The sequence below is a fragment of the Monosiga brevicollis genome, genomic scaffold, assembly GCF_000002865.3.
Source record: "Monosiga brevicollis MX1 MONBRscaffold_30 genomic scaffold, whole genome shotgun sequence".
In the NCBI taxonomy this organism is placed as follows: domain Eukaryota; class Choanoflagellata; order Craspedida; family Salpingoecidae; genus Monosiga; species Monosiga brevicollis.
In genome coordinates this window covers 493971-520567 of record NW_001865067.1, presented here as the reverse complement: position 1 = coordinate 520567, position 26597 = coordinate 493971, and the positions used below count along the sequence as shown (strand labels likewise).

General features: G+C 55.5%; 7 protein-coding genes across 7 annotated transcripts; 3 read left to right on the top strand and 4 right to left on the bottom strand.

Moving 5' to 3' along the window:
- Positions 1 to 426: 426 nt before the first annotated feature.
- MONBRDRAFT_34148 (uncharacterized protein) lies at positions 427 to 5406 on the top strand (the record flags this gene model as incomplete). The annotated part of the gene is made up of 5 exons (XM_001749449.1): positions 427 to 452; positions 752 to 1057; positions 1918 to 2176; positions 2319 to 2465; positions 2626 to 5406. 5 exons carry the CDS (start codon positions 427 to 429, stop codon positions 5404 to 5406), a joined length of 3519 nt encoding a protein of 1172 aa, XP_001749501.1.
- Positions 5407 to 5427: 21 nt separating this feature from the next.
- On the bottom strand, positions 5428 to 7264 carry MONBRDRAFT_38741 (uncharacterized protein). Its single transcript, XM_001749391.1, has 6 exons — positions 7179 to 7264; positions 6934 to 7034; positions 6776 to 6833; positions 6510 to 6667; positions 6333 to 6432; positions 5428 to 6236 (listed from the first exon to the last, which is right to left on the bottom strand). Exons 1-6 carry the CDS (start codon positions 7236 to 7238, stop codon positions 6141 to 6143), a joined length of 573 nt encoding a protein of 190 aa, XP_001749443.1. The 5' UTR covers positions 7239 to 7264; the 3' UTR covers positions 5428 to 6140.
- A 373-nt stretch (positions 7265 to 7637) lies between these two features.
- On the top strand, positions 7638 to 8368 carry MONBRDRAFT_29011 (uncharacterized protein; the record flags this gene model as incomplete). The annotated part of the gene is made up of 2 exons (XM_001749448.1): positions 7638 to 8096; positions 8258 to 8368. 2 exons carry the CDS (start codon positions 7638 to 7640, stop codon positions 8366 to 8368), a joined length of 570 nt encoding a protein of 189 aa, XP_001749500.1.
- Positions 8369 to 9339: 971 nt separating this feature from the next.
- MONBRDRAFT_38740 (uncharacterized protein) lies at positions 9340 to 15550 on the bottom strand. The gene is made up of 18 exons (XM_001749390.1): positions 15275 to 15550; positions 14585 to 15155; positions 14218 to 14398; positions 12876 to 12967; positions 12656 to 12764; positions 12467 to 12535; positions 12300 to 12385; positions 12022 to 12199; positions 11688 to 11918; positions 11475 to 11565; positions 11282 to 11424; positions 10771 to 11177; positions 10601 to 10676; positions 10346 to 10521; positions 10162 to 10271; positions 9963 to 10027; positions 9719 to 9868; positions 9340 to 9627 (listed from the first exon to the last, which is right to left on the bottom strand). Exons 1-18 carry the CDS (start codon positions 15474 to 15476, stop codon positions 9388 to 9390), a joined length of 3177 nt encoding a protein of 1058 aa, XP_001749442.1. The 5' UTR covers positions 15477 to 15550; the 3' UTR covers positions 9340 to 9387.
- Positions 15551 to 16353: 803 nt separating this feature from the next.
- MONBRDRAFT_29009 (uncharacterized protein) lies at positions 16354 to 21880 on the top strand (the record flags this gene model as incomplete). Its single annotated transcript, XM_001749447.1, has 21 exons — positions 16354 to 16493; positions 16573 to 16648; positions 16753 to 16842; positions 16923 to 17056; positions 17215 to 17285; positions 17368 to 17490; positions 17627 to 17790; positions 17887 to 18121; positions 18228 to 18319; positions 18408 to 18495; positions 18611 to 18672; positions 18882 to 18986; positions 19076 to 19132; positions 19260 to 19341; positions 19413 to 19492; positions 19607 to 19672; positions 20106 to 20292; positions 20403 to 20614; positions 20764 to 21395; positions 21535 to 21639; positions 21712 to 21880. 21 exons carry the CDS (start codon positions 16354 to 16356, stop codon positions 21878 to 21880), a joined length of 2970 nt encoding a protein of 989 aa, XP_001749499.1.
- A 165-nt stretch (positions 21881 to 22045) lies between these two features.
- On the bottom strand, positions 22046 to 24071 carry MONBRDRAFT_34145 (uncharacterized protein). The gene is made up of 4 exons (XM_001749389.1): positions 23769 to 24071; positions 23412 to 23490; positions 23213 to 23281; positions 22046 to 22827 (listed from the first exon to the last, which is right to left on the bottom strand). The coding sequence occupies exons 1-4, from the start codon at positions 24017 to 24019 to the stop codon at positions 22222 to 22224; spliced, it is 1005 nt and encodes a 334-aa protein (XP_001749441.1). The 5' UTR covers positions 24020 to 24071; the 3' UTR covers positions 22046 to 22221.
- Positions 24072 to 25528: 1457 nt separating this feature from the next.
- Positions 25529 to 25912, bottom strand: MONBRDRAFT_11626 (uncharacterized protein; the record flags this gene model as incomplete). The annotated part of the gene is made up of 1 exon (XM_001749388.1): positions 25529 to 25912. One exon carries the CDS (start codon positions 25910 to 25912, stop codon positions 25529 to 25531), a length of 384 nt encoding a protein of 127 aa, XP_001749440.1.
- Positions 25913 to 26597: the final 685 nt, after the last annotated feature.

Below are 26597 nucleotides of genomic sequence, written 5' to 3'. Positions count from 1 at the left end.
GACGGGGGGGGGGAGGGGGGGTGGGGCGGAAGAAGCGAGAGAGCAAGAGCGCGCGCGCGAGAGAGAGAGATGGAGATGTTGTTGTGTAGTTGCCTTGTACTGGATGGATTCATAGGGGACGGTCAGTCGCATCAATCCCGGGAGATCGCAGGGGTCGTGACTGACGAGGCAGTGCACTGCATTGAACGCTCAGTGACCTGACCAGGCAGATGGCTAGCAGTGTGTGTGCGTCCGTGTGTGTGCGCGTGTGTGTGCACTGCCATTGGTCTGCCCGTGGCATCATCACACACTGACGGGCTGCACAAGTGGCCCCTCCGCCCCCCCAGCCTCCCCGGGTCTCTCTTTTCCGACGGCAACCAAGCCCAACTCCCCGTACCCCCCCGATTGCCACTGTCGATCACAGGCACCCGGAAGGGAGGGTCCCCCATGCATTCATATGCGTCCGTGTGTGAGTGAGTGAGGGGGAAGACGCGCTGCCCTTTTCTCTCTCTTGTTTGTGTGTGTGTGTGTGTGTGTGAGCCGGAAGCGCATTCTCATTCACACACCTCAGCACTGAAAATACGTTGCGAAGGTGTTGGCCGTCTCACACTTGAAAAAAGCTTTTTTCTTTCTTGTTTGAAGCCAAGGCGGGACTGACACTTGGTAATCTGACGAATTTCGAATTTCGTCTTTGATGGCTCGTTTGCATGGTCTTGTGAAGATGTGAATCGTTGTGGAGTCGTTTATGCTCTCCCGCAAATTCATAAAGCAGCACTGATTGTCAGAATAAATCGAAGGTATTGTCAGATAAAAAAGTGGAAGCGCGTCACTCTCTTGTGTCTCTCATCTCTCTTTCTGTCTCTTCTCTGGCTCTCTCTCTCTCTCTTTCTGTCTCCCTCTCTCTCTCTCTCTGTCTCTCTGTCTGTCTATCTCTCTGTCTATCTCTCTCTCTCTCTCTCTCTCTCTCTCTCTCTCTCTCTCTCTCTCTCTCTCTCTCTCTCTCTCTCTCTCTCTCTCTCTCTCTCTCTCTCTCTCTCTCTCTCTCTAAAGCTCTCTCTCTAAAGCTCTCTCTCTCTCAGTCTCAGTCTCATCGCGTCTTGTGACGAGGGCATCAACGACTGGAGCACAAACGGTGGCGGCGGAGGTCAGTGCGCGTGAACACACCTGAGACCTGAGCCGTTGCAGGCATGCGTGCGTGCGCGCGTGCATGTGTGTGTATGAGGACCCAGATGGATACATGAATGTGTGTGTGTGTGAGCTTGTGTGGGCCAACGTTTGCGCCATCATTGGATCAAAAAGGACTGCTTCCGCCCCCTTCCTCCGCCTCTACCTCCGCCTCTACCTCCGCCTCTACCTCCGCCTCTACCTCCTCACGCTTCTTCAAGGGTCTCTGTCGTCGTTGCCTCGTCCTTCTCATCGGTTTGGACTGCGCGCGCTCGTTTGTGATCGATTGTAGGGGAGTTGGAAGCTCGTTGGGCAGCTTCCTTCCTGGTGTTCTTGTCATTGGGTGACGGCCGTGGGCTGGTTGATCCACCCCCACCACCGGTGACGCTCGCGCTCACCTCGAGCCCGTGCCCGCCCGCCTTGCTGCCTCTCGCGCGCGCCTTGCTGGCTCTCCAACCCGCCCACCATGGGGAACAAAGAGTCTCGGGATCTCTCGGTTCTGCCAGAAAATGTCCCACAAGGTAGCGTCTTCAGCTGCCAGCCGCCCTTGCTTTTTCTTCTTTCTTGTAGCGCCGTCGCCGCATTCAACATCGCTTGCCACGTTTTTTTTTTTCCGTAGCCGGTAGCCCAAAGGGCAAGCTGGGCAGCGCCGCGTACTCGCTTGATCAACAGTCAGTCTTACGCAAACTGGTGCACCTGATCCTCCTCCCATCATCACATTCTGATCTCCTCTCTCTTCCCCTCCTCTTTCTCCCTACCTCCCTACCATCTTAGGACACCATCGCACGCACACGCTGCCTCGCCGCCTCAGCTCGCCCGGCCACCCATGAAGCGCATCTTTATTCAGCGCAACAAAGCTGGGCAGCTTGGATTTCAGATATCCAGTCAACGCATACACCGTGCAGTTCAAGGCACCATTCACTTTGTCACGGTCATTGATGATGGCGGTCCCGCCGCCCTCGCCGGCCTCAAAGTCGGCCAAATCGTTCGTAAAGTCAACGATATTCCTTTGAACCACCTCACCCACCAAGAGGTCAGTGCCATCGGCCACCCAACCCGCCGCCGCACCCTTTATCATGCTCTTGACAACACCCCCTTTTTTCTCTTCCTTCTTGACTTGCCGGCCCACCCACAGTGGAACCAACTCACCCTTTTACTTGTCACTGTGGCCACAGGCGGTTCTCAAAATTCGTGAGCAGCCCCGCACCAAACCCCTCAAAGTTTTGGTCCAAGAAGCCGACGAGCGTCAGCGTCAATGGATGATGGACAGGCTGAAGAATCCCACCCCCATCCCTCTCTCCCCCACACCCAGCATGACTCAGGTCTGACCTCGCTCAGTCCGTTCAACTGCCAGTGTTTCTTGCTTGCCATGCTGTGAAGCACACTTGCCGCACACTCGATCTCACATCAGCACGCCCCGCTTTCCCGCACCCTCTTCTCTGCTTGCGCACACTCGCGCACACACTCACGCACACATCATAGCGTCCCCTTTCCCCACAACACTTGGGCCCCCGGTTTCATGGATCCTCGACGTCCTCCTCCATCCGCTCCCGCGCTTCTACCCCATCACAGCGCACTCCGCTGGCTTCCATCTCAGATATGCCTGCCCGCCTCAACTCGGTCATGATCGTGCCCGTCAAGACCGGGACCCGGGATCGCTTCCTCCTCGCGCAGGATGAGCCCGCGCACAATGGCTGGCAGTTTTTCGAGACCCCGCTCCGTCCCGCCGAAGATTTCGGCATGTCCGTGCATCGCTACTGCAAATTCGCACTCAACCAAGCCGTTCACATCGCCGGCATTCTGCGCATCGAAACCGCCTCCACCCCCAACGACCCACCCATGCGAGTCGTCTGCCTCGTCGAAATTGCTGGTGAGCACCCCTGGTCCGCCGCCACCCTCGATGCCACCCCTCCCGACATTTGCCTCTTGCATCCTCATTTGCCTCTTGCATCCTCATTTGCCTCTTGCATCCTCATTTGCCATGCATTGCGAAACCCTGCTCCATCAGATGACCTTGGCCCCGAGACCAAGCTGCCTCCGGCTTGCCGTTACACCAAAGCCAAATGGTTCACCTCTGCTGAGCTGTCACAGCTTCATCGTACTGTCGGTGAACCCCCATTTCCACCGGGCCAGCTCGGTTTAGCCTCCACCCAGGTCCTGGACTGGGCGCGCTACGTGGCTGGTGGCTCTTTTGTTGCCCCGCTTCACTTTTTAGCCTTGACTCGTGACCCGGTCTTCATCGAGAAGAGTGGGGGACACAGCGCTGCGGCCAAGCGAGAATCAGCCCGACGTCAGTCCTTCCACGAAATGGAAGCCCTCTCTCATGACGAGCTAGCCACCTTGGCCAAATTAGACAGCTTGCAGACCAGCTCAACTGCCGCCGCCCCGACAAGTAGTGCTCCGAGCCAACCGCCCGTGCACGAGCAACCAGTATCACCGCAGCCCAAGGCCCAACCAGCGCAGCAAGCATCTGCACCGCGGCCTCCGCCCCCTGACTACGCTGACGACACGTCCGAAGGAGACGTCTTTCTTTCCTCCACCTCCACTGCCGTGACGTCCGTCGCCGCTGACACTGGCAGCACCACCAGCACGTCACCACCCATTGTGCACATTCCTGCCCCGCCCGCGGAACCCCCCGTGGAGCCGCCACAAGACGATACCCCTCCTCTCGCCGCTGCCCCTCCCTCGTCTGCCCCGCCCACCGTTGCTCCGCCTGCATCCGCTCCGCCCGCCACTACAAATACGACAGCCACCAATCGTCCCAAACGCCGTGTCTCCATCAACCTCAGCAAGAACGAGAGCTTTGAAACCTACTCGCACGACGAGTATAAGCGTCAGCTTGAGTACAAGGAGTTTCTCGATTTGCGCCAGCTTGTCAGCCACAACCAGCAAGCCATGGAAGAAGAGCAGCGGGCCGAGGTCGAGGCCAGTGTTTCTGATTCACGGCTGCGTGGCTTTTACGTCATGAAGGCCCCCTTTGAGACGTTTGGTTTTGAAATGGAGAGCGCAGGCAAGTCCACCGTGCCGGGCCTGCTCCTGGCCGAGCCCGTGCGCATCAAAAGCATTGCCCAACCAAGCGCACTGGCTGCCGACGGCAACTGCCGCGAGGGCGACCGCATCGTCAAGATCAATGGCCAGTGGGTAGTGAGCCTGCCCCATGCCAAGTATTTGATGGATATTATCAATACGCATCCCGCTCTTGATATTACCATTACACGCAATGAGCCACTTCCTCCGTTGCCCGACTTTGGGGCCTGGAGCAACGAACAGCTCCAAGAGGCCGCCTTTGAGCATTATGGTCTGCGCGTCTTGGTTGATCCCCGTGATGGCTGGACCCGCGAGTACACCATCGAGGAGATTTCATCGCGTTTCGTCGATCCGACCGTGGCTGCCATGCAGGCCTCGCCCGTACCCAGTGACGACACGGCCACCAACCCCACACACGATGCCTTGCCCAATGGCACGAATGTCTCCCAGGAACCGGACGGTGTAGCGCTGCAGAATGGGAGCTCGGCTTCGACGACGTCCTTTAGCTCGGCAGCACGGGGCGCCCGAGCATCAGGAAACCGTCACGTGACCTTTAGCGACGCGCTTCCCACAGTGCACGAAGTCTACAGCAACAGTGAATATAAGCGACCTCTTGACCCCGGGGATGGCCACGCGGATTTGCGCTCCCTCTTTTTCCAGAATCAGCAGCAGCTGGAGGATGAACAGCAACGCGAGGCTGAGCACTATTGTGAGCAGCGCCGCATGCGCAACTACTATGTGACCAAAGAGCGGGGCTCTTCATTTGGCTTCAAGCTAAGCCCTTTGCCCAAGGACCTTAGCCAAGGCTATATGTTTTTGGAAGGGGTGACGCTCACGGACATTGATCCCCAAGGTCCGCTTCAACGCACTGACCTGCGCGAGGGAGATCGATTGGTCAAAGTCAATGATCAATGGGTGCTGAATCACCAGCACGCAACGTATTTGGTTTTTGATCTGTTGCGACGCTCGCGCGCTCTGGATCTGACCATCACCCGTGACGAGCCCTTGCCCCCGGCTCCGCCCAACCTCATGTCCATGAGCAATGAGGATCTCCAGACGGTGGCGCTCGAGCACGCCGGCATTCGAGCCGACTTGGAAAAGGGCACGCATACAAGGGACAAGCTCCTGGCAGTCGTTCGGCAACGTTTTGGGGCCTCTTCCGGGGCCACCATGAACACGTTTAGCACCGGCGCCACCGGCGGAAGCGCTGAAGATGAGGATGAAGAGGAGTGCTAAGACAGTGCATGTGTCTTCCCCCCCCCCCCCCCTTTTTTTTTGTTTGCTTTCCGGGTTAAGTGGTCTTTTTGCTAGTTTGAGCCCTTTATCCTTTTTGCTCTTCCAAGATCGTTTTATTGTCAAACGCTTCATTGCGGCTTGCCTCTCTGATTTGCTTGCCTGCCAATGGCTGATGAAGCATCCTCAGCACGGACACGCCTCGACTCACTCAGGTTGCAAGGCATGAACTGATGTGGGTGGATGGTGGGTCGGCGTTTGTGCAGTAACAGGTTTTGCGTTTTTTAGGTTTTGGCGTCTACTTTTCTGTATTTGGTTGACATGTGAAAAGACATTTGTTGTGCTTGCTTACACGCCTTCATGGAACGCTGTGTTCATGGATGTACCTGACCTGTCCTCGTCTTGTTGTTTCCTCCGGGTTGCTGTGATTTTTTTTTCATCGCCGAGTCTTGAAGTGTTGATTTTCATGTCGGAAACTTTGGACGGGGTTTGTTGCTGTCAGCGTTCGTTTGACCCACTTTCTGATACTACAGCTTGAAAATCTCAATTGCATCCATGAGAAGCGCGCGGCGCTCTCGTGGTCCTTACCACTGTTTGTAGGCATGTGTTTCTCTCGCCGCATTTGACGAGACAGCAGGGAAGGGATGGAGATCCGAACATTAGCGTGATAGAACTAGGGCACTCAGAGAACTCAAAGCCTTGTTGATCAACCTGTTTAAAGTCGAGGCGAATTGATTCTAGACCCTGGGGGCTTGTTCCATGTGTGCAAGGAGCCATTGTGAAATGCGCTCAAGGTTAGCCTCGTGATCGTCCAAGGTGTTGCTGGGTAGCTCCTAACGGATGAGGGTGGAAATATGAGCGTGCCCAGAAAAAAGGTGCCCGCTTTTTCGTGGTGAGTGATGAAGATGGGTAAGACGAGGGGGACACACCTGAATAATCTCGTGCTTGTAGGATTCACGCGCCTCTTCAAGGACCACCTGCATGATTTCTGCCTCCACGTTTTCCTGCACCTTGGTCTGTGGGTAGCCGCTGAGAAAAAGCGGGAGAAGGTGAGGGCATTGAGAGGGATGACCAAAGGAGGCTGGAATGATGGCGCGATGGTGTACCGAGCTTCCAGGCGCTCCCAGAGGATGTTGTTCTCGGCTCGCAGAATGAGGACGAGGTCGAAGAATCGTTCGGGGAAAAAGTCGCAACCATGGTAATCCACGATAAAGCCACCCTGCATTATGTTGACTTGATTGGCATCATCCAGCTCGTCTAGCACCTTGGAGGAAGACAAAATAAGTTGAGCGAAGGTGCTGCACATTAGAGCAGGGTTTGGGTGGGCAAGCAAGACAACAAAGGGGGAAAAGAAAATGGGGTTGAGACTTACAGCGTCTTCGTCAAGAATGTGCGTTTGGCGCGAGTCATCGTAGCCCTCGTGGAGCTGACTGTGGCACACAAGGTGCGATGAGGAGGTGGCACGATGGTAAAAGATGTTCGAGCAGGCGAGCCACGCGCGCGCATACATCCACACGCAGCAAGCCGTACCGGCGCAGGGCAAGGGCCGAGATGTCAATGTGAGTCCATCCTGTGCGTTGCGCCAGCTCCTCACAGAGCGACGTCTTACCCGTACCCGGCGTTCCACACACCTACACACATCCACCCATGGCAGGTGAGGCCCAGGCCGATGCAACTCTGACCAAAAAACCAAACAACAAACAGCAGGACGAGGACCGGAAGGACCAAGAGGAGCCGGAGGAGGACGAGGAAATGCATTTCCCATCACCACATACCAACAGATTCGGCGGCCGACGACCTTGAGCCCGATACTCCTCAATCAATCGCGTCGCCATCTCGATGCTCTGCCGTGTGTGTGTGGTAAAACATCAGCGAAACTGCACGTGTGTTTGCGTGGATGTGTGGATGTGTATGTGTGTGTGTAGAGAGAGAAAGAGAGAGAGGTTTTGTCTGTGTGTGTGTGTGTGTGTGTGTGTGTGTGTGTGTGTGTGATTGTCAGATAAATGACGGCGAGAAATTGTCAGATAAATGTTGCTCATTCGCACTTGGCATCACTCTCTCTCTCTCTCTCTCACACACACACGCAGATACGGAGGGCAACGTCGCTGGGACGGATTCATCTTCATCTTGCTGCTGCTGAGCGTCTCGTTGTTGTTGTTGGGAGGGATCGGGGCAGGCAAAGGGTGGCGAGGGAGGGGCAACGCTGGGTTTTTGCATGTGGAGGTGGCGTCATCATGGGGCGGGCACGGACTGGGGTTTGTGTCCCTCCGCTCGGGACGTCCTTCTATGCCGCGCTCAACTTGGTGGCGATTCCGATGATGGGTTATCACTTGGACACCACCCTGGAGTATGTGCTCGTGGCTGCCCTAGGCACCATCGTTTTGACCCTCTTCCTCTGCAATTGGATGGATCCTGGCGTCATTCTCCCCGGTTCTCCGGCTGCCGCCCCGATGCCGCCCCCGGCGCCCGAGCAGCTGGCACCCAGTGCCGAGCCGGTGGCCCGCGCCCCCGACGACCGTGGGGTGCCCCGTGCCTCATCCCACCACCTACAGCAGCATGCTGAACAGCCCAACTATGGTGCCGTTGCCATCGACATGCAAAATACAGAGCCCAGGGACGTTGATCCGGCTGTCTCCCAATCGACCCCCTCTCCAATTTCCCATTCCCCTCCGCCCCCGCCGTCACGGAGGCCTGTACGTCACTTCAAGCGGGCTTCCTTCAACTTGTTTTTCTATCCCGTTTCTTGTGCCATCTCTTTTCCAATGGGCGTTGCTCGCGCAGTGCCTGACTCAGCCTGCAACCCAAACTTACTGTGCTCCCCCCCCCCCCCCGGCGGCGGCTTTTTGAATGGCAGGGTCAGACCTACAAGTGGTGTATCACATGCCAGCTTTGGCGGCCCAGCCATGCCTCACATTGTTCTCACTGCGGCTTTTGCATCGAACACTATGACCACCACTGCAAGTAAGCTTCATCGTTCTGACCATGTTTGAACAACACTTCTTTTGACAATCCCCTACACGCGCTGACACCCAAACTTACCCCAACTTTTGTTGCACCGGCAGTGTCGTTGAAAACTGCATTGGCAAGGTTTGCACTCCAATGTCACCGACCCTTGCTTCCTCTGCCAACCAATCCACCGCAAGCCAAGTTCATCCATCGATCACTTGCCATGTCTCGTGTCGCAGCGCAATCATCGCGTGTTTGTTGTCCTACTTTTGGCTACGGGAACGGCGGCCGTTTGCATATTTACCATGGCCATCCTGCGCATGATTGACCTTGTTGAGCGCAAGGGTGGCCGAGGAGCTTGGCACACTGGCTACTGGTATTGTCCGCCGCCGCCGCTCCAATAAACTTGTTTCTCAAACGCCGATACGCCCGGCCTACTCGACTTGACCCACTCAGCCCCTCCCTGTGCACTCATCCTGCCTCAATTTCTCTCTCCATGTTTCTGCACGATTTACGTTAGGTATGGCAGCCTCGTGCTTCTCTTTTACAGCTTTGGCATGTCCATGGCTTTCAGTTGTGTCGGTCTCGGGACCTGCTTGATGGTGTCCTTTGGGTTTACCACCAAGCAAATCTCTAATCGGGCGGCCCATCACGAGCGCACCGTCACCTGCGACGTCCGTTTGATCATCATGCTTCCCTGTTTTGCGTCTGATCCACCTCCCCACTCTTGCTGTGCCGCGGTGCATCTCACGTTAATATCTTGCTGCCGGCGACAGGAGATACAAAAGGGCTGGAGAAATGCGTGGTTCTTTTGGTGCAACTCTCCGGGATGCGGCGTGTGGCGCCATCGGCATGCGCCTCCCGAACGGGGTTATACACGATGTCATTGACCCGTGCGTCTTGCTCCACCGTTGAAGGGAGCCAAGGCGGAAAAGTGTGCCTCGTAATTGAACGTTAAAGTAATCAAAGGTGACGAACAAGGATTGTGGTCGGCTTCTAACCAACATGAATTGATCAATGGGCACCACGACAGATGGTCTACTTGCGATTGCGCTGGTCTTTTTGCTTGGACTTGCGGGCATCGATTTGCTTGGTCCTCAGGTCGCGACCTCGCTTCTCCACAGCCTTGCGCGCGTGCTTGAGCATCATGGGGTTCTTGCGCTTTGCCTTGTCCTTGTTGGTGGTGCTCGCATACTCGTTGGTCTTGCTCTTGCGGTAGCCAAACTTTCCACGGTCCTCTCGACCAGCTTCGATCTGAGCCAGACGCTCTTCTTTGCTCTACGTAAACAAGACGATGCACAGAGTGATCAAAACGATCGAGAGACCAGCGCCTCCGGCGGTGAGGTAATTGCTCGGAAACGGTCCATACCTGGCGCCGCTTGCGAACGTCGGGCAAAATGTCTTCTTCCCTCAGCACATCGCGCTCCTCCTTGGCCGTCGTCTTGGCGCCAAAGGCGGGTCGGAGCATCTGCTGCGCCTGTAGCTTTTTGATGCGCTCAAAATCTTCTTGCGTCAAGATCTGGACAGCGAGCATTGCACGCGTCAGTTCAGCGCCTTTGCAGGCGCGACAAGCCAGGAGCGCAGGCATCGCTGAGTTGACGGCTCGGACCGACCTTGTTCATGGAGAGCTCCTTGGCGCGCTGCAGACGCGTTGCCTTGTCCACGGTGTCTTGCACCACTGTGGTAAAAATTGTAAGGTCATGAGCGAGGGAGGCCTCGGAAATGTTGGCGCACAAAATACTCCCAAGGTTTTATTTAAAAAAAAAAAAAAAAACAGAGCCGCGTGGCACTTGATCAAGCATGACAACGTACGGTCATCACGCTGCTCGTTGTATACGGCAGCGTCATCTTTGCTCTTGGCGCGCTTGGATGCCTTGCCCGAATCTTCGTCATCGCTGTGCTCCACCGTAACCCAATCCGCTCTATCGATCGTAGTGACAAGTGTGAGGAGAGTGCGGTGCCCGCCCCACGCCTAAAAGCTCAGTGAAGAACCCACTCGTCATCGCTGTCGTCCGAGGCAGTCTCCCAGCCATCGTCGCCCTCCTCCTCGATGATTTCACCAGAGGCCTTGGCCTCTTCGTAAAGAGAAAGCAGCTCGGTACCCGGCACCATGTCCAGTGGTTTGGATTCGCCATAGCCCAACACCTCATGTTCCTGGCCATCTGGGCGACCCTGTCATTGGTCACACCAGAGTGGTCGTGAGTGAAAAAGGTGCTGAGCAAATGCACGTTCTTGAAGGAGTGAGACGTACTCGCTCCTTGCGTGGAAGTAACTCGGGGTTCTTCTCACGAAACAATTGGATAAGCGACCGCGCAGCGGCAGTAACACTGTGCAAAAGAAGCAAGGTGCAGCCAACACGCAACGTCAGCAGCCGTGATGCAATTTCGACCAGCTGCAAAAGCAAGGGACGGGTCCGCGCACATTTTGTGTTTGCTTGACTTGTACTGGATGAGATCCTCGAGGAGCGGTTGGGTCATGGCCAGCGGGCAGCGGGCACAAATTGCCGCAATGGAGTTGAGTCTGTTTAAGTGGCCCAGCAAGGGCATTCGCAGGGATATTTGTACGGGTGAGAAAAAGTCACGCAGGCTGTGGATGTTGATTGCAGAGCCAAACAAAAGCAAAGCGATCACTGACCCCACGGCAATGGATTCAGGCGAGGAGCGCTCGGTGACAAAGTTGTCGGCAATGGTCTTAAGAATGCTCTCCAGGGCATCGTCTGGGACGTACTCGTGCGAGGCCTGGGCCAGGTACGTGAGTACCTTTGTCACGTCTTGCTGGTAGGGTTGCAGGTAGCGTTGAAGGAAGGGGTAAAAGTTCAGCAGCACCAGCTGCAGGCAGAGTCAGATCAGGCGGAATGCAAACGCGCGTGAGGAGGCCTGTGAAGTAAGCTGAGCAGCGGGACCGAGGGAAGCGCGAGCCTGAGCTGTCGTACTTCATGAACACCGACAAGTCGGCTGATGAGGTTCATGTACATGAGGCGCACGTCAAATTTGTCACTCTTGGACTGTCGCAACTTTGCCAGCAAACGCTCGGCAAAACCTGATCGAAAGATCCGCAGACTGATGCCATGAGTCGCTGTAGGGATGGTGATAAAAGGTTTAGCTCAATACGATGGGAGAACTGACTTTGGGGGTTGTGAATCTGATGAAGGGCTTGGAAATGGAAAACAGGCACGTTGTTGCGTTTACGCTCCTGGCGCTGGGCTTGCTTGAGGGCCTATCGAGAGACAGGGGAGAATTGCGTGCATGCATGCGTGAGGGAACAACAGGGCAAATGGAACCAATGGGGCGGTGGTGGTGAGAATAGAGTTGGGAGCAGTGGAGGGAGCGCTGTCGCACCTTGCTGGCCTGTTTTTTCCGCTTGGCGGTTTTGCGGTTGTGCTCGTTGGCAGCCATGGCGGCCTTGTATGTGCTCATGGCGTCCTCGTCGTCGCCGTCAATCTGCTGCACGATCTTGTCCTGGAGAAAGAAGTTGACGGCCGTTGTGGCAATCTTGCTTTGTTCGTGCAGGCAGGCCTGGGCAATGACGTTGACGCACTTATCGTCCTTCCAGATATTGCGGTTGTAGAGCTGCCCCGCGAGGCAGAGGTGGGCGTCGGAGAGATGAATCCGAGTGAGCATAGGTGGTTGCAGGAGATAGAGATGGCGAGCGGGCAAGGGGTGACATGGGTACCTCGATCATGGCGTCCAGACACTTGCGGGCGGCCACAAGGCAGGGATCATTGATCATGGTGAACATGTAGTTTTGCAAGGCTTTGTTCACGGCGTGATTTTGGTGTTTGGCATTGAGACGACGGATATCGTTTACAATGTGGTTGTACAAGGTCGAGCGGAGCTGCTTGTCGGGGCAGCTATGGTAAAATGGGCGCCGACAATCCGGGGTCAGAAAAAAAAAAAAGCAAGACGTGAAGCCCTGACGGCCCTAAGAAATTGTTGGGACAAGGTTCGGACCGGAAGAGAGTGAAGAAGAGTTGGAGCAGGGCTGATGATTTGATCATATCCTTGTTACGGAGCAGGATCAGGGCTCGGCACAGCGTCTAGGCCATGAAAGGAAGGAGGCACCAAAGATTAGATTCTCCAAATGGACAAGACATCACGATGACAAAGCGCAAACGCACCATTCGAAGCTCGGGGTCCAGGACCTCGGCGTGCTTTTCCAGGAGCTCGGCCAGCTCTTGAGGCAGATTCTATCGCAAGTCAGATTGGATGATGGGAACAAGAAGCGAGATGCTTGAGCATCCTGACATCGCCTTTTCATATTTTTGCAAGGGGAGGTGGGAGATGCAATGCAAGGCGCCGAGCTCTACCTTGAGGGTATCGGGAAAGCAATGGGCCACGGCGCTGAGGAAAGAGACGAGTTCGCCAAAGTCTTCATGTGCGCTATCCGGCTTGAGCCGGAACACCTGGCTCATGGCCCTAGATGGCAGAGTGGCCAGGCGCGTGGGCAGGCAGATCAACGATATGAGGGTGCGACACAGCAATGGAGAAGGAGAGGCGCATTGCGAGCTTAAAGAGTGGGCGGCTTACTCATAGCGGCGGTACTGCTGAAAAAACTCTTCGGCATAGGCTTCCTTATCCCGCTTGATCAGGTTTTGGAGCTGGGCCAGCGTGGCTGGGCCCTATATGTATATACAGCACGATGCGAAGCGAATCAACCATGTCAAGGCACGCAGGCACAATGCCACGGGATGCGGGGGAAAAACACCCCCGGCGGCAACAAGGGGAAGCAAGGGGAGCGGGGCCTGGCATGCGCAGGTCGTCCCCACGTGAGGCGGTGGCAAACACGAACGACAGCGCCATCCTGCCAGCTCACCTGCTTGTTCAACTGCTTACTCATGGCGACAATGACCACGAGCTCGAAAACGACCCAAGCCCCACCCCAAAAAAAACAAAAACCCTCCAAGCCCACACGCCACCAAATCACTCCGACTCGACGCGCTCGCGTCGTCCGCCTCTCTCGCCGCTCCCCGTCTCCGTCACCGTCGCCGTCGTCTCGTGGCACGTCTCGTGTCGCAACTGCTCTGTGTGTGTGTGTGTGTGTGTGTGTGTGTGTGTGTGTGTGTGTGTGTGTGTGTGTACTGAAAAAAAAAAAAAACGAGCACGCGTGTTTTGTCAGATTATTTGGATCCGGTTGTTGTTGTGACTTTATGTGTGTGTGTGTGTGTGTGTGTGTGTGTGTGTGTAAGAGTACACGAGAGTTTGCAAGAGAGAGAAAAGTTTGATAGAGAGAGGTTACGGGAAAGGAAAGGGCAGTTACTACATGTAGTGAGAGGTGTGTAAGCTGGCTGACTTGACTGTGATGGGGTGGGTGATGGCTGTGTGCTGGTTGTGCTCGTGTTTGCATGGCTTTGATGGTCTGCCGTGATTCTCGGTCTGTGGCGGTCTCTTGGTCTGGTTGGCTGTCGCTCACGGTCTTCCTTGCTCTCCCTTGACGCCGAGGTTGCTTCTTTCCTTGAAACTCGCTTGTTTCGAGGATGCGTGAGAGGACAAGGGTTGGTGTGTCATATGGGGGTTGGCATCAGACACAAAAGGCAGGGGCTCGCGAGCCATTCCATTGATCAATGCAAGCCAGCGCCAACAACAAGCGGGAGAGAAAAGAGGGAAGAAACAAGACCTAAGGCTCCCAATTGATGGTGTTGAGCGCTCGCTCGGCGGCGCGCGACACGGCCTTGGGGTCCAACTGCGTGCCTACAAAGGTGGTGAGGGTACCCAGCTACGCCAGCAAGCCAGAACCAAAGCCCGGACGCGTGAGCAAACATGGTCGGATCAAAATAAAAAATAAAAAGAGAAAAGAAAAGAAAGTGGGGAGACGCAGGGAGCGAGGTTGAAAGAAGAACAAAAAGAAGCATCTCCTCCACCATCATCATACCTGCTGTAAAGCGTTGACTCGATAGTAAGCACGGCAAGTGGGGGCTTCACAGGTGACATGAATGGCCTTGATGGCAGCAAGCTGCACGTCCTCGTTGGGCATGCTGAGCAGGCGAACAAGCGCGGCGAGGCCAGCGTCTGATTGTGCAAAAGCCTCTTTGCCCGGCGTGGTGATGCAAATGCTATTTCAAAACACAATGCATGGGGTCGTGAAAAAAAAAAGAAATACAGAGCGAGTCTCGCCATGGTGAACTTCACCCCAAGGACGAGCAAGGCACCACGCGCGACAACTCAAAAGCGACATCCAACGTCGACACAACGGCAGCTTCAAGGACGATTGACCAGTTTAGCCGTGGTATCAAGCTGACCTGGCCAGAGCGTTGCATGCTGCCGTGATGACCAGGGAGCTGGTGTGCTGCAGCAAAGGGACGAGCTTGTCCACGGCCTGGGTTTCCACGGCCTGTTGTTTGCCTTCAGCACTGACGCAGAGTTCAGCTAAAGCACGGGCGGCGCTGGCCACCACCTGGGGGTTGGCATTGGTAAAGAGAGCAAGAAACTGGTCGATGCCACGGCTGGTCAGGACAGCCGATGTATCAAATTTCATAATGGCCGTCAGAGTATCCAAGAGCGGCACTAGGATAATGTCATGTTCGCGCTCCACTTCCAGCTTATAGACCAGGACGGCCACCTGAGCCAGGTCCAAAAGAGCTGCCGTGCCCTGTGCCGTAGTGGTCAGCATGTGGACGGCACTATGGGCACGTTGGCGCACGAGGACGTCTGTATCGTGGTATAGCTCACACAGCGTGGGTAGGATGCCCTGTTGCAGCAGCGCAGTCCGCCCGATCGAGTGTTGAGTGAAATGGCCCACCAAACGCACGGTGAGCTGTCGGACCAACACATCCTGGTCCTTGAGTAGATGCTGTGTACTCTTGACAATGCCTAAGCCACGGGCACCGCGTCGAGAAAGAATCAAAGAACAAGAAGCATGTGAGAAAGGAAGCGACGTGGGGCCGACTCGACGGTCAAACCCGGCAACACATTTGAATGCGCGCACGCACCGGCATCAATGGCTTGTTGAATGTTGGTGGGGGAACGAAGCTTGTCATTGAGGCTGCGGAGAGCCTGAAGCTTGATTTCCAAGGACTGGCCGTCCTGCAACTCTTCGTTGAGCTTGGGCAAAGCACGTTGTCCAAACGCCAGAGGTGCCTTGGTCACATCCAAGTTGGGCGGAAACTGCTCGGTCACGCGTGTTGCCGCCATGGCGCCAGTACGATGATGCGATGCAAACAGGCGCAAACCGTTGGTCGAAGCTCACCGCCACCCAAGCGTTGTCGTCAAACACCCACAGAAACCCGAGACGAATGGCAGCCCCGCCTCCTTGATCCTGTGCCCTTGCACACTATCACCCAGATGCACGTCCACCCTCAGCCTGCGAGGGGCAAGAGCAAGCAGGCTCAACAGCACCAGCGATTCCACCACCTGAAGCGTCTGAAGCGTCTGAAGCGTCTGAAACGGTTGTCAAGGACTTGTAGACGAAACTGTGATATTTGTTACACTTGAAGCATAGAGCCGTACAACACACGACACACAGGGTGGAATGTCAGATAATATTGATGGTTGATTTGTCAGAAAATTATGATGTTGGCGCTGATGCTCAAAAGAGTTCTCTCGATCTCTCGATCTCGATCTCTCGATCCCTCTCTCTCTCTCTCTCTCTCGATCTCTCGATCTCGATCTCTCGATCTCGATCTCTCGATCTCGATCTCTCTCTCTCTCGAACTCGATCTTGATCTTGGTTCCGTTCTCACTCACACACTTACACCCTCACACACCCGCGCGCCGTGCGCTTTGACACGGATCTTGATCTCACTTACCACTCACGCACTGTGAGAGAATCGGGTCTGATCGCCGCCTCGTATCACAGCCATGTTGCAGCGGGCAGTGGCAAAGAGTGGAACGGGGGGCAGACGAGTCTGGGGCCTGATCACTTGGCTTGGGGTTTGGCTGTTGCTGGCCACGGTCAAGGTGGGTGGCATGTCCTGTCCTTGCAAGAACGACCGGACTCTACTATTGCACAAGCTCATCGTGGGTGTCGGGCGAAAAGGCGTTGGACAACGGTCTGGCTGGCTTGCCCCCCATGGGCTGGTGCAGCTGGAACTACTACCATCGCAACTTCAATGCCTCGGTCTTCTATACCATGGCCGATGCCATGGCCTCCAACGGCATGAAAGCCGCTGGCTACACCTACATTAATGTGTTTGTCATCGACCCTTGCGCGTTGCCGTCCCGCATCGTCAGGAGTGGCATTTCACCAGGCCATGCGCGTCTTTTATACTTGTGCTCATTGCCACCGCAGTGACGGCGGTTGGTGGGAGGGGGCAGACACGGGCACAATTGTTCGCAATGCCTCGGGCTTTGCCAGCGCCAACAAGGTGGGCTGTAGAGGCGCTCACCGCCACCCACCAGCCTCGATGCTTCCTCGTCCCAACCGTGCGCCTGACGCTGATTTGACTGGTGTTGGCCCCATGGCCACTAGGCCAAATACCCAGACGGCATTGAAAAGGTGATTGATTACATTCACAGCAAAGGCTTCAAATATGGGCATTACACCGATGCCGGTGTCTCGGTATGACCATGGGCCCCAGCCGACACTTGCGCCTGCTATGTGGTGGGCCGCGCTGATGTCTCTCGTTGGCTGGCACCCAGGCTTGCAACAAGGACAAACCCATGAGCGAGGGCTACGAGGCCCAAGACGTGGCCTTGTTTGTGTCCTGGGGCATCGACATGCTCAAGCTTGATGCCTGCGCCCGCACCGAGCCCCCCTATACGGTCATGAGCCGGTACGTTCCCATCAGGACTTGCCTTGGACATCTAGCCTCTTGTTCCCAAGCCCTCCTTGTCCCCGTGCCGAAAGAGCCATTGGCAACCTTTATCGATGCAAACGCTCGCCCTTTTGCTGCTTTTTCACTTGAATGGTTGTCGGCCGGACACAACTCAGATGGGAGAAGCTGTTGAATGCCAGCGGGCGCCCAGTCCTGTTTTCCAACTGCCGCAACGATTGCGAGACCAGTAGGTTGAACACGTCCGAAATACGTCGATACCCCAGCATGCAAGCCTTAGCCTTGCATCCCCCGTGCCCAAACCCAACTAGACACATGGGACGAGTGGTGCCCCACTCTGCACAACATGTGGCGCACCTCCAACGACATTCAGCCCGCCTGGGAAAATATCATGACCAACCTGGATACCCTCCGTGGTCGCGGCAGCTTTGCTGGTCCGGGCGGCTGGAACGATCCTGGTACAGTGAACAATAGCTTCGTCTTGCTCGTCATTCAGGCCTGCGTGGCGCTGCCTTTGTGAGCGCTGCTTCATTGACAGCATCTGCCACCGGATTGGTTGTGAATTGCCAGACTTTCTGGAAGTAGGTATTGGTGAACTCGCCTACGATCCGTCTAGTCCCGACGCTTTGTATGTCCTTGACATGAACCGAGCGCACTTTGCGCTGTGGTGCGTGACGTCAAGCCCCCTCATAGCCGGGGTGCCCTTGGACACGGCTCCGGAAGCCATCATTGATGTACGCCACCTCGCTCCGTGCTTGGCTCTGACCCCAACCCTTGCCCCGTCCAGACGATGCGCATCAGGATGCGTGGCTCATGGTTGCAATGCATAGCTTTTGACCAATGCGCGGGCGATTGCTGTCAATCAAGCCTACGCAGGAAACGCCGGGGATGTGATTGCCAATTCGACTGGGTACGACCTGTCGCAGCCCGAGACTGTTTGCCTGCCCACCCTTGTAGTTGCGCGTCTCACGGGACAGGAGTTGAAATGCAGATCGGGCCTGCTCCTTGCGGATGGCACTGTCGCCCTGCCGGCCTTACCGCACCCTGTCCTAGCAAGATGCTCGGGTACGTTCCGTTGCTTTGTTCCTGCAGGCCGCTTTGCCCCAGAAGTTTGTTACGTTTTTGGTAAGAGAACTGGTGTTCACGGCAATGTCACGTTGGAGGCCAACAGGTGCATTGACGCAGCAATGGAAAATGAACCAGCAGTTTAATGGGTCCATCTGTGCTCAAGATGACTCGTCTGGCAGCTGTTTCAACGTTCAGGTGTGCTATGGGCAAGACCTCGTGGGACTCTTTGCCCTTTGTGGCCCGACTCTGATGACACTTTTGCCTCTGCCGTCTCATACTGCAGCGTTGCGCGGGCCCCGTGGTCATGTGGGCTGCTGACACGTCGGGGTGCGATGACGGCAACAACGAGCGCTTTTTCATCGATCAGCAAGGTGAATTGACATGCAACGACCAAGGCAAGAAGAGAAGCGAGCGGGAAGCGAGCGGGAAGCAAGCCAGAGCAAGCCGAGTCGTGGCGACCGTCACCAATTGGGATTGTGGGCGTAGGCCAATTGCGATCCGGCATCAACAACACCTGCGTGGCACCCAACAAAACGACCAGCGACTGGGTGAGTGTTTTTTTTTTTTTGTTTTTTTTTGGTTTGTCTACGCACCGTCCGTGTGAGTGTGTGTGTGTGTGTGCGCGCGCGCGGTTGGGCGCGTGTGTGTGGCTTTTGTTGGGACGGTGATTGTACAAAATTGGCGCCCCTTCCGGAAACCCTCTCACTTCCACTGCCTGTTCAACCTCTGTCTTTGCTTCACTGTGCCGACTGGACAGCAACTGTATTTGAGCTCGGATTGCAGCTTCAAGTGGCACTACAACACGACGTCCCACGAGTTGGTGGCAACCAGCTCTGATGGCACCGCATACTGTGTCGAGGAGGTCTGTACCCGCCGTCCCAGAAGAACTCATTCCATCACCGACCCAGGTTTTCTCATTCTCCCCCGACGCCGCGATCTGCGATACAACAGACCAATGCGCTCAACACAGCTACCGAGATCTGGAGCAAGCCGCTGCCCAACAACACGGTTTGGATTTGGGAAACTCGCTCCCATCTGGCCTCGCTGCCACCTGGTCTTTGTACTTGCGCAAAAAAATTACGCTTCTCGCCCCCTCATTCTTGTAATTTGGGGACCCCAATGGACGGGGAGACAGGCGGCAGCCGTGCTGTTCAATCGGCAAGACGTGGCTCTGGCCAACATTACCCTAGCCCTGGCTGACGTGCCTGGACTCTACGGTTAGTCGTGTGTCGGCATCGTGCTGCTTGTTCGCGGAAAAAAAAGAAAAGCTGACCTGCCATTGTGTTAGGCTCTTTGACAAACTGCGTGCTGACGGACGTGTGGAGTGGGGAACGTTTTTATGTCGAGGCCAACTACACGGCCTACGATGTGCGCCCGCGATCAGCTGCCTTTGTCACCATTGCCTGCCCGACCTCGGCATCATCGCCATTGACCTGATCAGCCACAATGGTCTCAGTCTTTGATGTGTGATGTGCCCCATAGCATCTGTGTGTGTGTGTGTGTGTGTGTGTGTGTGTGTGTGTGTGTCTGTCTGTCTGTCTGACAGAGGTGTAGCCGAGGCTTCATCGAGGTCAGGTCGAGGTCAAGTCGAGGTCCAGCCCACCTATAATTAGATTCCCAGTATCGATAGTGTAACATAAGACACATACTTTACATCTCGCTGATGTCGTAATCGGGGCTGTCCGCAGTTTTGCCGCGAAGGAGGCAACTCGAGCAAGCAGAGGGCAAGGTCGGGCGAGCTGGACTGGTATTTTTCTGCAGCCTCTGGTCTTGGTTGAACAGCACAACAGTCCAAAAGGAAGCACGACGTGCAACTCCTTCAAGCGCATGGTTGACTTTTATTGTCCGGTGAACGTTCAGCGCCAGCCTCCATGACCCACCTGCGCAGCCAGCACCGGTAAGCCACGACGGATTGCGAGCGCTGATGCTCGAGCCAGCCGTGCAACTACAGCGCCTCAACATGTTTTCTCTCTGGACATAGATCACCTGCGTCATGTCGACTTGGGAGGAGCATTATGTGCAATGTCGCAGAGCCACCACCGCCTTGACGCGGAAGTTGCGAGCGATGAAGAGTATTGATTTAATGCAGCGGTCTCGCGGTACGGCAGAGACGATCCGCATCCTGAGCTACAACGTCTTGGCCGACTGTTACATACGCGAAGATCTCGGTGAGTTTTGACGCGCTTGTCCTTTCTTGGGGGAAGAAGGCGTAACGATCAAAGGATGAGTCACGTGGGCCTGCGCTGATCATTGGCTCTGCTCTCGATGGGTGCCATAGCCCGGCCAGAGGTGCGGGCGGCCAGTTTTCCCGGCAAGGACGACCAGTGCTTGTTGTGGAAACATCGCTGGCCGCGAATTCAGAGCGTGGTGCGCCGCAGCAAGGCAGACGTGATCTGTCTGCAGGAGGTGGAGTATGCCATGTTTGAGCACGTGTATTGCCCCTTTATGCGGAGACAGGGGTTTGATATCTGCATCATGCAGGACGCCCCGGTACGTGCGCTGGTGTGACATGGCATGGCATGACATGCGAGTGCAGGGTGTTGGCCTTTGCCACTCTTTGACAAGTTCTTCCCTCGCTCCTTCCCTGCCTTATTCTTCCGCCCATCTTCTCACGTTCTTGCGTTGTGGCCACACGACAGAAGCGTGACGTGTCGCATCCAGTGGGCGTGGCCACCTTCTTGCGTGGCGAGCGCTTTAGTGTGGTGAGCGCCCAGCATCGGAGCCGAGCGTTGTTGCTGCATCTGCAGGACCAGCTGACGGGGCACAGCGTGGCCGTGGGCAACTGCCATCTCATTTCCAAGCGATCGGCAGAAGCGGACCGAATCAAGCAGATGCGCAACGTGGTGCGGCTGGCCGAAGGCATGGGAACCACGGCCGTGGTGCTGGTGGGCGACTTTAACGACGGCGACGAGGATCCTTCGGTGGCGCAGTCGCTGCAGTGCGTGCGCAAGTTGGAGGATCCAGTGGCAGCCAAAGCCATGGTGGCCGCCGAGTCGGCACAGCTCCTCTTGCATTCGGTGTATGAAGGCAGCCCGGATGTGACGCTCTGCAAGCCCGGCCTAATGGCGCGAATCGACCACGTGCTGGTGACGAGCAATTGTCTTGTCGAGGCGCGGCATGCACCGCAAGCCACCGAGTCTTATGGCACGCTGAGCAAGCACCGGCTACCTAGCCGCCGCAATGGCTCAGACCATCTGCCAGTGGGGATGGACTTTGTGGTGCAGGAGGACGCGCCCAGCCGATTGCTGTCGAGCGCTGGCGGCGATGCGCAGTCGGTCGAGGCGATGCTGACGCCCGAGGTGGTTGCAGCGTGGCGGGCGCTGCTGCGGCGAGCACCAGCGCGGCCGGCGGGCCGGCCCTCAGCCGAGGCCTTGGTGCAACTTCAAAACTTTGCCGCCGCCAAAAAGCAGCTGCTCCTACCTCTCCCATCTGCCGCACGCCGTGCCCTCAAGCAGCTACCAGTTGTCTAGTTGCCAAGTTCTCCTGCCCATAGTAACAGTGCCGCCGGATGTTAGGTGAAGGAAACGCTTTTCCTTCCTTTGGGAGGAACACCCGAAGATGTTGTCATCATTGCTTTCCCTCCTTAGGGTTGATCGCCATGAGGGATGTATGGAATTGATGCTGGTATTGCTGCAATCTCTCTCTCAATCTCTCTCAAACTCTCCCTCTCTCTCCCTCCCTCTCTCTCTCTCTCTGTCTCTCCCTCCCCCTCTCTCTCAAAGTCTTAAACTCTCTCTCTCTCTCTCAAAGTCTTAAACTCTCTCTCTCTCTCTCAAAGTCTTAAACTCTCTCTCTCTCTCTCAAAGTCTTAAACTCTCTCAAAGTCTTAAACTCTCTCTCTCTCTCTCTCTCTCTCTCTCTCTCTCTCTCTCTCTCTCTGACTCTGAGAAGGGTGTGATTCAAGGATCTCAAACGATCTGGCGGCCCGCACGGATCAATTCATCCAATCAGCAAGGGATCAACTCTTATTACATGGAAGAGAGGTTATGAGGGCGCACAAACTCAGGGAGAAAGCAGGGAAACCTGCAGCGTGAGCATGGCCATGGGACCCAAAGCTTTGGGTGCCATGACCCCTCTTGGACGCGAGAGCGTTGCGCTTAAAAGAGGAGGGCGGCAAGGACACCCATGACGGCCACACCGGCGGCGGCGGTGGTGGCGACGGAGGCGCAGGTGTACATGGCGTAGGCGCCAGAAAGGTCATCATCACCGTCAAAGTCATCGTCATCAGCCGAGACGCACTGGTTGACAACGTAGGTCGTGGTGGAGGCGGGGGTGCCGCTGCACGAGCCCGTGGTGTAGATTTCCATCTTGCCGGTGGAGTTGGTGCAAGTGACCATCACGTTGACCGTGTAGGGGCCCGACGACTCGGAGAGGCACTTGTTGGTCGCGTAGCACTCGGTGCTGCCGGTCTTGGACGTGCAGTCCGAGTCGGTGTAGAAGGTGGCGCAAGCCTTACCCGAAGCCATGGCCACAAAGCCCAGCAGCACCAGGCCCATCAGTACCTTGCTCATCATAATGGCGGTCGAGACACGGAAAGAGAGAGAGAGAGAGAGGAGACGGAGAGAGAGAAATGCCGTCAGAAGAGAGAGTTTAAGCGACACACATGCAGAGAGTGGCATGAGGGAATAGGGGGGCGTTGGCGGTAGAGAAGCGAGGAAAACGTGATGATATTGCAGAGACATAACAGCATCGAGGCATAACCTCTGCATTGTATTCGCATGAATTTCAGACATGTCGGACTGGAGTGTGATTTTAACAGGGGATCAACCCCCAGACACGCTGTAGGGTGTCTTCGAGCCTTACCTCTGCTTACAGCTCAGCGGATGCACTGCATGTACTACAACTCACCAAGATCGTACCAACCTCTGGAACACATATCACCCCTTTGAAGGTGAGTGTGTTGAGGACCCACAAACCCACACAGACCAGTTCACTTTTACGTCATGGCATCACCAATGCAAAACTTTTGAATAGTTTTCAGCCCGTTTCATGTCGAGACCGTTTTAGACGGTATCGATTTTAAAGGGGGAAATTAAGAATAGGAGGGGTGGTGTGTGCTTGGGACAGACCGAGAGGGACAGGGCGTACCCGCTCAACACCGCGAGCCGCCATCACGTCGTCGAGCAGCCCAATGGTTGAGCCCCTCATCAAACGGGCCTTTGCATGGCCAGGTGTACACCGCAGCAGGGCAGCAGGGTATGGTTCATTCTCTCTCGCGCGATTGTAATCATCTCATCGGGACACAGGTGGTGGTCATGTTCTTTGGCGACCCTTGATAGAGCTGTACCTGCCCTTGGCTAATCTGGTTCCCATGATTCATGCCGCGTCCTGTGCTCCTGTGCTCCACAGAATGTAGTTCAGCCTCACTTTTCAATTTCAACAAAGCCTTTCAGCCCGTGCACATGACACTGGGCTGGCGAGCCGAGAGAAAGGTCAACAAGAGAGAAGAAATAGAAAAAAAACTCAAAAACCAAACAATTGTGTCAGCATCATCAAATCACAGACGCCAGACACTTGTCTCCGGCTTTAGCAAATTTAGAAGAGGAGAGCGGCAACAACACCGAGAGCGGCGACACCGGCGGCAGCGGTGGCGGAGACGGTGGAGCAGGTAACCTTGGTGGAGGCACCGCCGAGGTCAACGCACTCGTTGGCGGTGGAAGTGGTGTTGCCAGAGGGCTCGCCAGAGCAGTCAGTGTTGGAGTAGGTGAGCTGGGTGTACTCATCGCCAGAGCAAGTGTACTTGGCAGAGTAGCCACCGCTGGACTCGCACTTGTTGCTGTCAATGCACTGCTTCTGGGCACCCTCCGAGCACTCGGTGTCAGTGTAGACGGTGACGCAGATCTTGGCCGAAGCAATGGCCATGAGGGCGAAGAGGATGGCAATGGTGAACTTCATGATGAAGGTGAGGCTTGTTGAAAAGAGAAAGGAGATAATCCGTTGAACAAAGTGAGACTGTAAAATGCCACTTGGGAAAAACCACTGGCACCTCCCTGCGATCGGGATCGGGCTCGCCGGGATCAAAGGCGTAAGGTCCGTAAGGTGCTGCAGGTGTGTGTAAGGTGCTGCAGGTGTGTGTAAGGTGTGTAAGGTGTGTAAGGTGCGTAAGGAGTAAGGGTTATTGGCTTAAGCATAAGCTGAAGCATAAGCAGAAGGGCTGTCCATGTTTGTGTTTTGTTTTAGTGTGTAGTGTGTAGTGTGTAGCAGTGGATTGCGCGAGCGAGGCATTGTGTTTGGGTGGGCGTATCCCGCTGTGGGTCAAGGGACACACGCTTCCCACACCATTCTCACACGGTTCAAACATGATCACACATGTCAAAGCTTTGAAAACCCACACCCACACATCGATACATCCACACATACACACACGCCCCTGTTGATCGACGTAAAAAAACAGCACAACCGTTTGATACCGTCTGTTGTTATGGCTGGCAGGATCAAGCTGAACTGGACGGTGTGCGTTTGGGTAAACCCCGCCTCACCCTACACACGATCAGCACCAAGGGGAGACCTTGATGGCGATCGTTCAGTTTGACGGCGATCGTACAGTTTGACGGCGATCGTACAGTTTGACGGCGATCGTACAGTTTGACGGGTCGCTGTGCCATTGCCACTGCCTGACTGACCGGCAATCGACAGCAACAACAACGCTTGCCGCTGCCGCTGCCGTTATTGCCGTAACCGCCACCGCCACTGTCGCCGCCGCCGCCACTGTCGCCGCCACTCTTCCTCAACCACGCCGCCGCACTCCTGCTGCCACCACACCTTTGTTGGCCATACCTAGGTCGTCAAGGTCCGAGGCGTGCGCAAGGGGTTCGGGGCGTAGGGGGTGTGTGAGCCAGCGCCAAGCCATTTGCTGGGAAACCACGCCACAGTTGCCAATCAAAAGTTTTTTGTATTGGTTTGAGAGTTAAAAATTGTGTGGTGTCTTTAACATGGATGATGCAAGTTTATCCCACCCCCTTCAAGCCTAGCCTGGCCTCTCGAAAAAGTGACGCTTTGTGATCAAGTCAACTTGGCTTACAAGCGAGATTGTGCTTATAAGCAAAGTCTTGTAAGCGACCACATGCTGAAAAGCGATTTGTCAATAAGCCATTGGCCTAGAGACGAGCGAGACGAGCACATCCGTAAAAGTGCAAAAGGCACTTGCCCTGATGTCAAGTCAAATCGCCAGCCCTCGGTCTTTTCTTCACATGCCCTGGCCAGAGTGTTTGGGTGGTGCCTGAGCCGCATCTTCAAGGAAGGGTGAGGAAGCGTGAAAGAGAGAGAGGGAGAGATGGCCGTCTTGGTTTTTCAATTGGAAGAGACTAAGACAAATAAAAAAAAAAAGGGTCAAGCCGACGGAGCTACGCCGCGCGAGCCGGCCGGGTCTCTGGGAAGATAAATGAGGGGCGCACATAGGGTCGCTTAGAAGAGGAGAGCAGCGACGACGCCAAGGGCGGCGAGACCAGCGGCGGCCGAGGCGGAGAAGGAAGAGCAGGTGATCTTGATGGCGCCGCCCATGAAGGTGCTGCACTCGTTGGCGGGAAAGCTCATGGCCATGCCCTCATCCGAGCAGTCGGTGGTGCCGTACATGGTCAGGTTGGCCGTGTTATCAGAGCAGGTGGCAATGACGGCGGATTCGCTGTCGTCATCGTCGGCGTTGTGGCTGGTGTCGACGCAAGTCGCGGTGGCGATGCAGTCCGACTGGCTGGCGCTGCCGCTGCAATCCGTGGTCGAGTACAAACCATAGCAGACCTTGCCCGAGGCGTAAGCCACCAGGGCCATCAGGAGCACAAGGGTGAACTTCATGATGATCAGTGAGCGAGCTTGAGACGAGCTTGTTCAGAGTTAAAATGCCAGCAGGCAGCAATGTTCATAGCCAAGGGTCGGGTCGGGTCGGGGAAAGCCTTGAGGTGGGCGTGCCTAAGTTCAGCCGGTCCCGGCGTCACACGTCAACTTGTTGTAGCGTCGATCAGACTTGTTGCTGCGGATCGACACATTCCAATGGGATTATCCGTATAAACCACTCGAGGAAGTTGTAGACTATATTACAATAGATGCTTGTCCGAAAAAAATCGTGTCTGTCATCGAAAGATTGCACACGACCCGCGACGTTTGACAGCTGTAAGACTCTCTGAACATAACGAGAAACGCAACCACTTGAAATCATAAATGGCAAGCGATCGGACTGTGTCTCTGAACTTTTTGGAGCTACTTGCAAGCTCAACCACTTGCAAATCTACTTTGTCATTTAAAGACGATAAATGTGTGGTTTTTGAAGGTTTTCATACCAATTGTGTGTTAATTGCTGATATCTAAATGCAACTTATTGCAGTGCTGTCAGGCGCTCCTCTCTCTGGCGCTGCGCTCTCTTGCTCCTGGCAGCGTTTGTTTAGGCACGTGTTCTCCTCTTACTGGCTCTCGGACCCTTTTTCTCTCTCTCTCTCTCTCTCTCTCTCTCTCTCTCTCTCTCTCTCTCTCTCTCTCTCTCTCT